Raw genomic sequence first — 13513 nt, 5'->3', positions numbered from 1 at the left:
TGTGCGTATGAAGATATAGAACTGTGCATAATCACAGGCATTACCATCAGTGCCTATAGCTCGATTATTATTGACTAATTTATGATGCTGTAGCTCTGCATAGTTTTAGAAGTAAGCTTCATTGCACTGTTCTCCTCCCCATACTGGCTTTAGCTGCCATTGCATCATCCAGGTGGCAGCTACACATTGGTGGTGGTAGTGGGATTCCCCTTTAGCTAAAAGAACTTTGAGTGGAGTGTCAAGAAAAGTATAATTAAGTGTAAGGAATTAGTATTATGCAGGTAGAAAGTTACAAAGCAGATAAGAACAGCATTTAAAAGAAAGCATTCTGGATTAATTTTGGCTGGTGTCTAAGCCTGGAATGAGCCTCTCTCTGCTCACATGCTCGTACCAGTCTAGGCTCCAATCCGTCCCAGGCTTTGCAGGCTCCTGCGTCCGCGGAGAGTGGTGCTGGGCAGTGCCACTGGCCCTGCTCTCAAACTCATGTGACCGAGCGTGGAGTTTGTTCTGAGAGGCGGTTTGTTTCACCAGCCTGGTGCCTGGAAGGTAAACGCATTCCTGGCGTGTCTTCTGCAGTCATAAGGAGTAATCCAACTTTCTCCCATTTGACTGAGGCATGTGCTTGTTACCTAATGAGCTCGTTGTGAGAACTGTGTGAAGGGAGGGACTGGTGTGGCTTGGAGGGGGCGGGGGGCAGCTGAGTTGGCAGTTTTGGCCAACTTATGAATCCTTAGGCTGGGCTGCTTAGTCAGGGGGGAAAACCATTATTACTCCGGATATAGATTACTACCATGCCGACATCAGCAGCCTTACACGCAGAGATAAGATAAAAATGTGACTAACCACAAAACTAGACACATATGCACTTTCATCTGGAACATAACCCAGTGCCCAGGGCAGATGTACGGCATGAAAGCTTTATTCATTCATAATGAATTTATATCAGCCACACAAAATATTAAAAGTATTTTGTGTGGCTGGATGGCAGTCAGGTAGTGCATGCCTGTGCTGTCCTGGAAATAGCTGCTTAGTACCTCTATCTGAGGAGCCCTTGATGCGAGAGGGATGCGAGTGTGGACTCGCCTTGCCCACCAGAACTCCGCACTGGATTCTGGCTTAAGCACACAGCCAGCGCAATGAAAGCAGGAAGTAGGGTTGGCTGCTTTTCTGGGCCTGGTCAGGGAGGGCGTTCACACAGTTCACGCAGTTTTCGAACGGTGCTGGCTCAAGGCGTCAGCTCTGTGTGGTCCGTTCCGTCACGGACCACGTGCTGGCTCAAGGTGGTGAGCACGAGGCAAGGGCGTCGTGGTACGCCCCCCCACTGCGAAAGATCGCCCGTTTGACGCCTGCATCCTCGTTGCTCTCCTCATCGGCCAGGGTTGTCATTCAGCTTTGTTCTTTCTGTTTTTTCTTCCTCTTCTCCCCACAGGTGACATTGAGAATCTCCTGCCAGAAAATTCCTTCAAAGGCAGCAATGCTGATTTTGGGAAAATTGGACTGGCCCTGTACAGTGGCTTGTTTGCGTATGGAGGCTGGTAAGGCACACTTTGGAGCTCTGGTTGCAGTTCCTGTGTTTAACCAGGCTTAGCTATTTAATGCATCGTAAAAAGGGATAGAACTGCTGGCAAAGAGACATCTCTTTTCATGGTGAGCTCATAAATCCTCAGTGCACTTTTTTTTTTTACTTCCTAAGTTTTTTCTTTTCTGTCCTATAAAGGAATAACAATTCGGATGACAGATATCATGGTCTTTTAACACGTTGAAAAATATTTAGCTTGTAGACAAACTCATATGCATCTTTTTCACAAACTATAAAAAGACTGTAGGCTGTGTTTGGATAAACCAAACAGGGACCTCAAGAAGTAATGATTAATAATCATTATAAAAACTATTAAGAAATAGAATTTTCTGAATTAGTGAAAAATCTCTTGACTGTTGTCAGAAAAACATTTTCCTCAAAAGTTAAATTAGTATCGCATATAAAAAGTGAACAAAATTCAGATTTACAAAAAGGAATTGGTGGGAAACAAGACATAAAAGTAATTGGATCTTTTGGGTTCTGACAATACTAGGCTCTTCACACATTAGGTAACACTTTTAAGAAGATATTTTTTCTTAACTATTGAAATTGTCCAAAACGACATGCTCGCTACTGTGGGATCTCGTAAGAAAACAAAGAGAAACAAAATATTTTTGTTCTTTTTTTAGGAATTATCTGAATTTTGTCACGGAAGAAATGATCGAACCTTTCAAGTAAGTTGTCTTCTTTGTTTCACTTTCCCAAAGGAATTGCAGAGCTGTTGTGTTCAGAAGTTGATTCATGTTCTTCCCAAATATTCTGACCCCTGACTAATGACAGGCTGAGTGCTGGACTCTCTGGAGCCTGCCCCGGCCTGTTTTATGACCCCCGCAGGCGCTTGTACAGTATGCTGGTCACAGCTGACCACCTGGGTGTCTAAATCTTTTGCATGGCCATAGAGATTTAATTCTTCATAGTGCCAGTGAAACATGGACTTTAAATCATCTTTCAAGGTGTGTTGGTTACTGCACATTTCAGAAGAAGACGTCTTGAAGATGTTCTTCAGAATTGCTCACATGGCCATGGCATTGCTTGAAAGGAATGCGGAGGCCACCAGGCATCTAGTCATTGCTGCTGTCTGGCTTTTCGTTCCTGCCCAGACAGCAGCCTGTGGTCTCCCCGGGCTCGTTAGTGGCTCGCTAGTTATGCTGAAACAGATGACAGGCCCCCGAACATCAGATCATGGGGAAAGGAACCTCTGAGCATTTTTCACATCTCAGCTTTGCACAGAACTGCCTCCAGATGGTTCATTAAACTGGGAAAGGCGGATGGCTTCAAATTGTTGCATTTCTTTAGAAGAAATTACAGTGGTTTTGGTTAAATGTATAAACTCTTTAAATAGCAATCTTTCAGAATTGGAGGCAGATCATAGCTGTGTTATCTTGTGCCATGAAAAACATTCATTTGTGTAACAATGTTTATGCTCAATAGCCATGTCACTACATTCCAGGCCTTTCAAGGAAAAAGTAAAGTTGACAGTTTTGTAAGCAGTGTAAATTTCTAGCGTTTGCTTTGTCTTTCCGGAAGGGGTTGATTCCCTGTGTTTCCCCCCAGAAACCTTCCTCGCGCCATCATCATCTCCCTGCCCATTGTGACCGTCGTGTACGTCCTGACCAACCTGGCCTACTTCACCACCCTCAGCCCCGAGTCCATGCTCAGCTCCAAGGCTGTTGCCGTGGTGAGTGACCTCTGTCCACGGAGGAGAGCAGCCTGAGGCTGAGAGTTAGCGCTCGGTTTTCGGTGGAGCGAAACACACATGCCGAACTCGGTTCTCTTTTATGAAAACTATGGATAAATCCATCCATCCACCTCTCTTCCAACGGTTTTATCCAAACAATAGGAACTCGGGGGAGCCAGCGTTGATCCTGGCAAGCAAGGACCCCCCCTGGTATGGGAAGCCTGTCCATTACACAGCACACCCAGACAGCAGGGCCCAGATGCTAATTAGCTTAGATCACCTGATCACCTGGAGGAAACCCACACAAACTCAGGGAGAGCATACAAACTCCATGCAGACGGCACTCCAGGAATTGAATGCAGGGCTCCAATGCTAACCACTGCGCCATCATGCTGCCCGCTGTGAAGAAGTGTCTGTTGCAAATACAAGAAGTTCTCAGGAATGAACTCAAATGCTCAGCCTCAAGGCTCAAGGAGGTTCAGTGCAGAATTGATCTCGTAATTCAGTGCATCCTGTCCAGTTTTCTGCTCTAAGGTATTTTGCTGCATTAATTGCATTTTTTAAAAAATTGTCACTGTCTCTTCAGGATTTTGGAAACCACCACCTAGGGGTAATGGCTTGGATCATCCCCGTGTTTGTGGGCCTGTCCTGTTTCGGATCAGTAAATGGGTCTCTCTTCACCTCCTCCAGGTAAGAGCATCAGTGAGGAGAGGGCAGGGAGCTAGCAAATCTGGTGAACATCTGCTGTCCCCTGTTTTGTACAGATTTAACTTTCTTAGGCTGTCCATTTGAATTAAGTGGGTTTTTTAATCTAAATGTAGTCAATGTCCTGGTTTATGTGCGGGGATTCTGGCTTGTTGAAAACCGAGCCGGAGCTTCACAGAGTTACGCTACATTCTGATCTAAAGCTGAGGAGTCTGTTTTCTTCAGACTCCGAGTCAAGAGCCCTTGATCAGCTCTGAGCATCTGTGTCTTGTGCATTTTTGCTTTTGTCTGTGCCAGGTTTCTTAAAAATACAGATTTCTGCCAGATCATCAGCTAAAGATGTTTGTCGCAGTGTCACTTGAGGAAGGCCAGGTTACTCACCCTCAGCTCATATTGCAGCTCCACCTGAACAGCTCATCAGACAGTGGCCGAAGATAGGGGAACCAGCACATTTTTATTTGGATTGCTAAAAACAAGCAGGTGTTTGTAGGAGCCCACTCCACTTCAGAACCTCCGAGTGCTCCGAGCTGTGCCACAGGGCTTGGGGGTGAATCAGGCTAGGCACTGTGCAGGGTGGGGCTCCTGATGTTGGGGTCCCCTACTGTGCTCCTGGCCTGATGAGCCTTGTGTCCTTGTGGATTTCAGGCTCTTCTTCGTGGGATCCCGTGAGGGCCACCTGCCCAGCCTCCTGTCCATGATCCACCCCAGCCTGCTCACACCTTTGCCCTCCTTGATCTTCACGGTACGTACAGTCTCGCCTCTCTGGCTTGTCTCCAGCGCTCGTTCAGCCCTGTTGCTCTCTAGAGACTCTTCTATCCTATCAAGTGAGCATTCAGAATAGTTTTTATTTATCTGCAAGGTGCACCTTGAGGATGAAGTATATTTGATCATTTTGGGGATGGAGATGCCTTTTGAAGCTTTTGAAATTCACTCTGAAAGTCAGAAATATATTCTGAGCTGACCAGGTAAAATGAGGGATACAGTAGTAGGAAGGTCCTTGAAGATAAAAAAATCATGACTACAAGAAGCCCAAGTCTTATTTTATCTAGTTCCTACAGTATAATGCTATTCTAGGATATTCTTAATTGTGTGTAGTTTTCTGAAACTGTGGTTTAACTTTCTCCACTGTGACTTTGTGCAGTCCCATGGTGAGCTTTGAAGTGATTGAACCAGTGAAAAAGTGTTTGTTCCAAGTTAACGGATGAACTTGCCTGCCTTGTTTTAAAACCACATCAGCGACTTGAATGCTTTTTGTGGATTTCACTAAGCCGCATAACCGGGGTTTGTTCTTATTCAAAATGGCTCAAGGGTGCTTTTTAAAATATCTGCACTCCTTCCTTGTGACCGTTTTATTGTAGATATGTGCAGTGTGGTTTACTTTTTACGGTCAGATACATACATGCAAATTTCCTTTTTTTTTTCCCTCTGGTGTCTTGATACCGATATTAATGACATATTTACGTACGTCCAAGTACAGTGTCTATTCATGTTTTGTTACTATTATTAGGGAACCCACTGGCGTTGGCATGTTCACCAGATTTCATTGCTGCATGGTGTGCAAGGTCTTTGTTATGTAGGTGTTGGAATATCTGTGCCTTGCTACTTAGAAAACAAATATTTATAATTGTAGGTGCAACCTCTGCACTAGGGTGGACTGGTCCTGCTTGTCTTGTTCTCCTGCTTAAGCACCCGAAGCTAAAAACGTGTGTTCTCTTTGCAGTGCCTCATGACACTCCTCTATGCCTTCTCCAATGACATCTTCTCCGTCATCAACTTCTTCAGCTTCTTCAACTGGCTGTGCATCGCCCTGGCCATCATCGGCATGATGTGGCTGCGCTACAAGAAGCCCGAGCTGGACCGGCCCATTAAGGTGAGAGGCTGCAGCTGTGGTCATAGTTCGCACTCCGCCCTCGCGGTCTCAGACACTGTTGGGAGGCACTTCCAGCCTCAGGCCTGACAAGTGTCCACATCTTACGAGACATTAGAAGCTGCCAAGCAGGATCATGCTGTGCCTGTTCGCGTCCATTTGGAGTCTGTGTGACAATAGTGTGCTGTGGTTTGTGCACCAGTGCATAAGTGAAAAACTTTGTTCTTACCAGGAATAAGCATTCTTGAGACAGACATCTGTCAACTCAGTGGGACCAGATATTTTCCCACAAGCTCTTCAGAGACTCCTGCTGCAACAAAGCAAAATGTTTTATAGTCTGATTAGGGACATACAGACTTCCGCAACACGGATGCCAGACTGGACAGTCCAGTTTATACAGTCTGTGCAGGAAGCTGGCAGCTGAGGATGGGCTTTTCAATTAAATAGTGAATTAATAAATTCAATTTGAAATAAATATTATTATAGGGGTTCCCCAAAACTTTGTGGTCTAGAGCAGAATTATAGAATATGGCGGGGGTCCAATGTGTGTAGGGAAAAGCAAAGGAAAATATTTTTTCATTCAACCTATTGTTGGGGGTGTCAGTGGCTCTACAATTCTGGCTCCAATAGAGAACATGAACTGAGGTGCTCTGTCTCCTGTCCCAGGTGAATATCCTGCTGCCAATCAGCTTCGTCCTGGCCTGCGTCTTCCTCATCGTGGTCTCCATCTGGAAGACACCAGTGGAATGTGGCATCGGATTCGTCATCATCCTCTCCGGGGTTCCTGTGTACTACTTTGGGGTGTGGTGGGTCAACAAGCCCAAATGGGTTCTGCAGGTCATCTGTAAGTACTGTCCACGACATCGGGGAGAAGCTCTTGCCTTAGAGTCAGGCTGGTGCTTAGATGTTATGTCAGTTGGTAAAACTCTTGGAAAGAGGGGGCATGCGTTGTGCAAAGCCCTAGATCACCTATTCCAACAAGTGTGTCGTGAGCAGAACCCGGCATTTCTGGGATCTCCAGGATACTCCAAAGGATGCAGATTGGCCATCATGGGCTCACGTAGTGCTCCGTTTGAGGAGTATTGCCTGTTGCATACAGTCATCCTCAGGAATTGGTTCTGTTTTTGTATTCAAAATGTAATCGCAAGTCTGGGCCATGTCAGGGGCTGACTGTTACCGGGATTCACAAGGTGGTGATGCAGTTGTATTGGTGTGAGTCGAGCAAGGCTGGCTGTCAGCTTATGTGTGATGTGCTTGACCTGCCCTGCACTGAAGTCAGAGAGAAGGGCGCTGCTCCTTCAGCCTGCAGCTGCTCTCTCCGAAGGCACCGCCAAGCTGGCAGCACGTCAAATAAGCGATTGCCTCCGATACCTGGGTTTTATTCTCTCCAAGCGGTACGGAGGTGGTAGCCGGGCTTAAAGGACTGGCGATTCCATGTTGGGAAAGGAAAAGCGGTGTAGTCCAGGCAGGAACATAGACTGAGTTATTCCTCTGGGTTGAACTGCTTTCAAGGCTAAAAGCACAACCTCAGTTGAACTAACAAGCCAGACAGTACAAGGCTGTTCCTGAGTCCGAGTGAACCCCAAAACAGGTGTTGTTTGTATTGCAATACTCTGCGTCTTTGCTTGCTGATCACGCTGCGGTAGCTGCCTTCTGGTGCATGTTGTCAGGCTTGTGAGAAAAGCGGGAAATCAACAGTTTTTATCGAGTTAAATACGTTCAAACATTCTTGTTTCAGATTGTGAAGTTCTGTGTGTGACCAATTCCAGCACAAACTCTATCACGCTTTCCGCGGTCTTTAAATGGCCAACGCGAAGGCAGTCAAACTTGACTTTTTCAGTGGCGGATTGTGCAAAACATTCATTGCCCTGTCTGTGTGTTTCCTTCCTGCAGTTTCCTCGACCGTCTTCTTCCAGAAGGTTCTGGAAGTTGTGCCCCAGCAATCATGAGCAGGTTTCTCCCTCCGCTTTGCTAAGCGCACAATGGACTCGCTACTAACCGTTCTCCCACACGCCATCTCAAAGGAAACACTGGAACAGGCCTAGAGTGGGAGAGATCAGAACCACTTCCCCTGACCTGGAGTTGGACACTCTCCAGCCCAGCGCTGCTGTCCCTGAGCTGTGGGGCACAAGAATAGTGTTTCTGGGTGGGTAATTACAATTGGACAGCATTGGGGATAACAATTCTAACTTGGGAATATGCATATATACATATATTACCTGTGTATATACTGTATGTATATATGCAAATGTTCCTGATATTTTCAATATGGTCAGTCAACAGTACTTTTTTGTAACTTTATTTTTTTAGGAGTTAAACTGTTTCCACAGCTTTTTGCACACCATCGTCCTTTCTCCCTTAGGGCCTGTGTGTTTTTCTCGACAAAAAAAAAAAGCACTCCCTCCCACATGCTTCTGTCTGCAGCCCAGGCTCAAAGTTTCCAGATACTCTCTCAAGGGAGAGGGACAAAATATTCTGAGACTTGTCTTAACCATCTGCCGGTGGTACCCACACACCTGGACATATGGTGACCCCATAATTTCCATGGCAACACTGGACCTAGCAACGGACACAGGCAGCTCCCAGCTCCCACCACGCAGTCTTGCATAGGGGAAATTTGGCCAGTGTGTTATCAGGTTACCTCGATGTATGGACCTGAACCATAAAAGTTAAATGGTTAACCCTGCAAAAGAGCATGGATATTTATGTGGGCATGTCAGCTTCCTTGGGAAATTTCTGACATGTCGTCTTCCAGGGTGCAGTTTTGAAGAACTTGGAAATCGTCTCAAACAGATGTCCGACTAACGACAGACGTCGGTGGACCCAGGCGGTCTTGCTTCTGCCCTGCTGCCACTGTTTCAGTGAGGCTTCACTGACTACCCGTGCGGACCTCTTGTCTCTCTTCTGTGTTCTTGTGTTGTAGGTTGACACTAAGGGTTCTTCTGGTGCTGGATTGCAGTTCTCTGTAAAGGTGCATTTGAAAACATTTACAATTGTGAAGAAAAAACACACAATCTATAAAACATTTCCTTTTTAGTACAGCTAACCTATGCAGCTGTTGCAGCGTCAAAAAATGGGTTTGCTGTCTTTTCCACGTCAGTTCTCTAAGCGCTGATTTGGAAAAAGCCATTCAATGTTACATCATTCAGTCAGATTGTCTGTGTAAAGACCACATGAGGCCATTTTCTGATATGTCTGGCAGTGCTGCTGACCTGTGGAGCTGTCAGAGCAGGAACTGGCCTCCCCTGAGGGAACTACTGTGAGACTGTGAAAGACTGTCAGTCTGATCATCTAGTTGTTTATTTTTTTAATGGTGCTGATTGGAGCAAAGTCCCCCGTTTTCGAAATTAGAGCATCAGGTGGTAGAAAAACAGCACTATGAGTTCATCTTATTTTTATGCCCAGGAACAAGACGATGGACTGTGTAACTTCCAGTTTGCTAATGATATCTTGCATAATGTGAGGCAAACCCGACCAAACGGCAGAAGAGCTGTGCAATTAACACAGTGGCGGCTCTGCAGCTGAATGTCAAGACCCTATGAGAATTTTAAAACCTGTTCTCTTAACCGGTGGTTTTAGATTCAACACTCCCCCATTGTTTGCAGTCTGCCACTAGACCTCTCAAAGGGGAAGAGAACGAGAAGTTCTTGTCCTGCAGGATTCATAGGTCAGCCTTACAGCACTGTTTCACAATCCCCGTTTGACAGAATACGCAGACACGGTATGAAGTACTTCATTCAGGTTTGTGTCCCAAGCAGCCTTTCTCAAAGACTGAGCTTGCTCTCTCCTGACTTCTCCTGACTGTGAGACGTGTCCCAAGTCTTTGGGAAGCGATGGTGACACTAAACCTGTTGAATTGAGGGCCCCAGGATCAGAGTTCCTGACAGCTTCTCGTGGCTGCCCAGGAGGTTGAAGTACTGTAGTGTAGCTACAAGGGACCCAAAATCTCCCAGATTCGCTGTGTCTCCTCATTGAACATTGAAGCGTTTCTTTAAAAGATCTCTGGATCTTTGTGAGTAAGGGCAGCAGTTTTTCGTGCCTTCTGCTGTGTATATAGAAACCCATAAAAAATATGCTGCCTTTCACAAAAGCTCTTTATAAATATCCTTTTATTCCTAGTATTGCTGTTCCTAAAAGAACAGCCCATGAGGATTTTACTCAAATCAGAGTTTAAATGCATTTATATATGGCACTCTTGACTTCAGAGCATCACCCGTTTTGACTGTGTATTGTTTTAAACTAAGATGTTTTCAAATGCTGTATTCCCACATGGTTGCTATGCAAGGTTTTAAAATAATATGTAGCATATACTTGTACATATTAGTATACACACATAATGTAATATTACTGAGCTTTTAAAATTGTTATCCCTAATGTTACACTTCACTTCCCAGTTTAACATTATATTCACGTTACACTTAATGTTATATACTGTATAATCCTGAGTTATGTCTTTCTGGGCAGTGTCCTTCTGACATTCCTGCTGACTTTGGGACTTGAGCATCGCTGTCAGGATATTTTCAGATCACATATTTTTAAATAGAAGTGTGTGAATTGTAATTTCATTTCTTTCTCATTGTAACCCAGTGTTCAATGCCTGGATTTTCAAAACTCAGATGCTCTTTGTGCCCACGTTGCTGGGGGGACCTCCTGTATAGTACTTAGAAAAAAGCAGTGAATGGTGTATAGAAGCTGTCAGTGTTCAGACCGGTGTTGCAGTGCAGCAGGATGGTGATAGGCCACCTGAAACGTGTGCCTCCCAGTATGATAGATTCACAGTGTAAAAGTACAGGCAGCACCATGCAAATGGAGTTTTATGCAGCTTTTTGCTGTAAAGCAGCTGCTTGACTTTGGGAGACACGTGATTGTTCCGTTATGACTTAGTCACTGTGTGTTTTGATCTACAATTCCAGTTGCTTTGGTTTATTCCATGTTCTTCTTGCTATTGCTTATGGCTGTGATTTTTTTGGTAAAGTCTGTTTTTATGCTAAGCTGGTCAAACAGGGTATGAACGCTGGGGTCTGAACTCTGAACGCTTGAGATTTTGTACCATTTTTACACCCCTATTTCCTGGAACTTCTGCAACTGGTTACCTGTGGACTGAAAAGGTCAAAACTCTTTTCCTCACATGGAAGTTGAGGAATATTTAATTAGGATTTGGGGAAAGGGTCCTGGAATGAGCAAAGAGTGGATGTGGGTGGAATAAGTGTTTTTGTGTGGCTGTTACTGCTGTAAAAAATAATGTGGAGATTTCTGTGATTTCTGTCAGTCTGTGTGATGCGTCTGCATTGAACTGATGAAGGTTTCCATTATAAAAAAAGTCTGAAGGAATTTATTGTACACACATTCTGTTTTCTAAAATTGTTTTCATTTTCTAAATGAAATTAGATGATCATTTGTGGTTTTCCTGTTAGAAAGTGTTAGCTCCACAGTTCATGTGAAACAGATGTCTTTCAAATTTGATGTCCGAAAAAAGAATGTGTGTATTTATCTGCAGTGTAGATATGACCATTCCACTAGCTGTTGTTAAGGTTTCATTTTTATGTTTAATAGTTCTACAGAGTGACTAATCTAGATTTGTGTGTATTATTAATTTATGTTTAAGTTAAATTGTATTGTAGACACATTTATTTATTTTAGTGACTGCTTGTGGATACAGCTGATACAAGCATGTATTAAAGCACTCCGATCACTGTAGGGTTGTGAATTTTGTACCCTTTATTTTTCATTTAGTGTTTGTTGCTTACATTTTTAATTAGTTTCCCTCTGGGTTGCAGTGTTTCTGCCCAGCCTAGTGTTGTGTAGGGGTAGCAGGTTCCTAGCATTTTGAGATATGGGAGGTGTGTGTTCTGAGATAGCAGTAACTGCTGCTCCACTGCCTCTAGTGTGGAACCTACGATCAGGAGCGACAGTCCAGTAATGGGAAGGGAATTCTGTTACAAATAACCCAGAGGCTGTTCCATGTTCATTTGTAAAGCTGTTTGCATGTACAGAGGAACTCCGTGACAAAATCTTGACTTTTGTTTAACTGTTTTGCATACACATGTAATTCATGTATTGTAAATGTTACAACTGACCCACTCAAGAAAGCTAAACTAGAGCATTTTCACAGTGCAGGGCTATGGACTGCTGTGTATATGTTGCTGCTCTTTATCAAGCATACAAGCCACTGTATTAACATTGCTCTGGCTGTGATGTGTATTTTACTGGTTTTGACAGTGGGAAAAACAAACGTTTGGCCCATATCGTTGTGTGCAGCTGTCTAATATGCAAAGATGAGTTGGGTTTTCTGACCCTGGGTGACTTTCAAAACGTTTTGCTCCTGTACCAAATGGGCCCCAGTTTTTTTTCCTAATGCAGAGTAAACTGCAGCTAAATGTTTTCCAAAACTCTGTTCCACTAGATTTGTGCCTTTTAATGTTTTAGTTGCTTTTGGGGGGGGGAACAAAAGTGGAGCATGTTTTTGTAGGGGGCCAAGAACTTCAAATCAAGTGAGTGTTTGGGCTGCTGGGACTATTGTCCCCATACATACCCCCTGAAAGGGCACTACTGCTCCATAACCACTCATCCTTGTGCTGCGTTTCATCTAAATAAGAGATGTGGGGATTAATCTCTTAGAGGATCTTCATGCTGACGCACTACAGGCAGAACCAGGGCGTAGAACTCTTCTGAGCCCATACAATCATAGTAATTCATGATATTATCATCATGGGAAAACCAGTGTAATCTTGCAATGCAGGTTACTGGAGACGAGCTTCCTGCATCAGATTCAGGGTATTCTGCCATTACTGTTGTGTTCATGTCTTTTTATTTTACTCCTGCCTGTCGGCATCCTTCAGAATCCCACACCTTATCCCTGAGTTTTCACCACAGTACGTGTGTCGTGTAAGTCTTTGCTTTGTACCTGTACTCTGAGCTCAAAGCTGTATAGGAAAAAATGAACAGATTTGTAATAGCTTTTTATTGCCTTTTGTTAGAAAAATGTCTTTGAACTGCTGATTTTCTTTTTTGTGGAATAAAAAATAGTCTACATCTGCATTGCTCAGTGTTGGTTGTGTTAAGAAAAAGCTCGTCTCCCTTTTCTTACTGTCCTCCCTCCCTTGTGTGTTCCGGTTTGAAGCTCTCATATTGTGTGCTGCAAATACTGCTTATGCACTGCAAGGGTGTATGCAGGCAAACTCAAATGGGGCTCTGTGAGGACATCTGCAACACTTCACTCTCTTATCGAAAGGGATTTACCCATTTATTTTCATAACCATTATTTTGTGCAGCAAAAGATCATCGAAGATGAACCTGAAACCTGACATTGCTGACGGCAGATACCAGACACATAGGAGGCACTTTGTGGCCAGGTTTCTGTGCTAAGTGTGCTGCTTGCTGGAAGAGACAGTGTAGTAGGTGGGGTCTAGTAAAATGTGTCGTGGCTTCAGCTGATATCCGGATATCTTTTTCTTCCACGGGAGCAGCTCAGCTCAATACCACCCACTACCACTGATCTGATCACATGCACCCTTGACCTCTCTCCCACTGCAGGCTCTTCACTTCATGCTTCTGCTTGGTCTACTTTAGTCAGGTTCTGTGAATGGCACTGTGAGCCCGTGTTCTGCTTCCTCTGACTGCCCATGCTGTTTTCTGCAGCACAGTTCAGCTTGCAGCTCATTGCATTTGGTTTATTAGGTTTTAT

The 13513-nt window shown here is 44.4% G+C and overlaps 1 protein-coding gene across 1 annotated transcript in view; it reads left to right on the top strand.

Moving 5' to 3' along the window:
- Nucleotides 1-12867, top strand: part of slc7a5 (solute carrier family 7 member 5) — a 31883-nt gene extending 19016 nt beyond the window's left edge. The window contains exons 3-10 of the mRNA XM_088614519.1: nucleotides 1430-1535; nucleotides 2209-2253; nucleotides 3134-3257; nucleotides 3844-3947; nucleotides 4608-4704; nucleotides 5683-5832; nucleotides 6496-6673; nucleotides 7723-12867. Of these exons, the coding sequence (XP_088470645.1) occupies nucleotides 1430-1535; nucleotides 2209-2253; nucleotides 3134-3257; nucleotides 3844-3947; nucleotides 4608-4704; nucleotides 5683-5832; nucleotides 6496-6673; nucleotides 7723-7778 (860 nt within the window). The 3' untranslated portion in view covers nucleotides 7779-12867. The remainder of the gene's footprint in view (nucleotides 1-1429; nucleotides 1536-2208; nucleotides 2254-3133; nucleotides 3258-3843; nucleotides 3948-4607; nucleotides 4705-5682; nucleotides 5833-6495; nucleotides 6674-7722) is intronic.
- Nucleotides 12868-13513: the final 646 nt, after the last annotated feature.

Source organism: Lepisosteus platostomus, chromosome 20 (assembly GCF_059453375.1).
Source record: "Lepisosteus platostomus isolate fLepPlt1 chromosome 20, fLepPlt1.hap1, whole genome shotgun sequence".
In the NCBI taxonomy this organism is placed as follows: Eukaryota; Metazoa; Chordata; class Actinopteri; order Semionotiformes; family Lepisosteidae; genus Lepisosteus; species Lepisosteus platostomus.
This window is presented reverse-complemented; position numbering and strand designations above follow the sequence as displayed.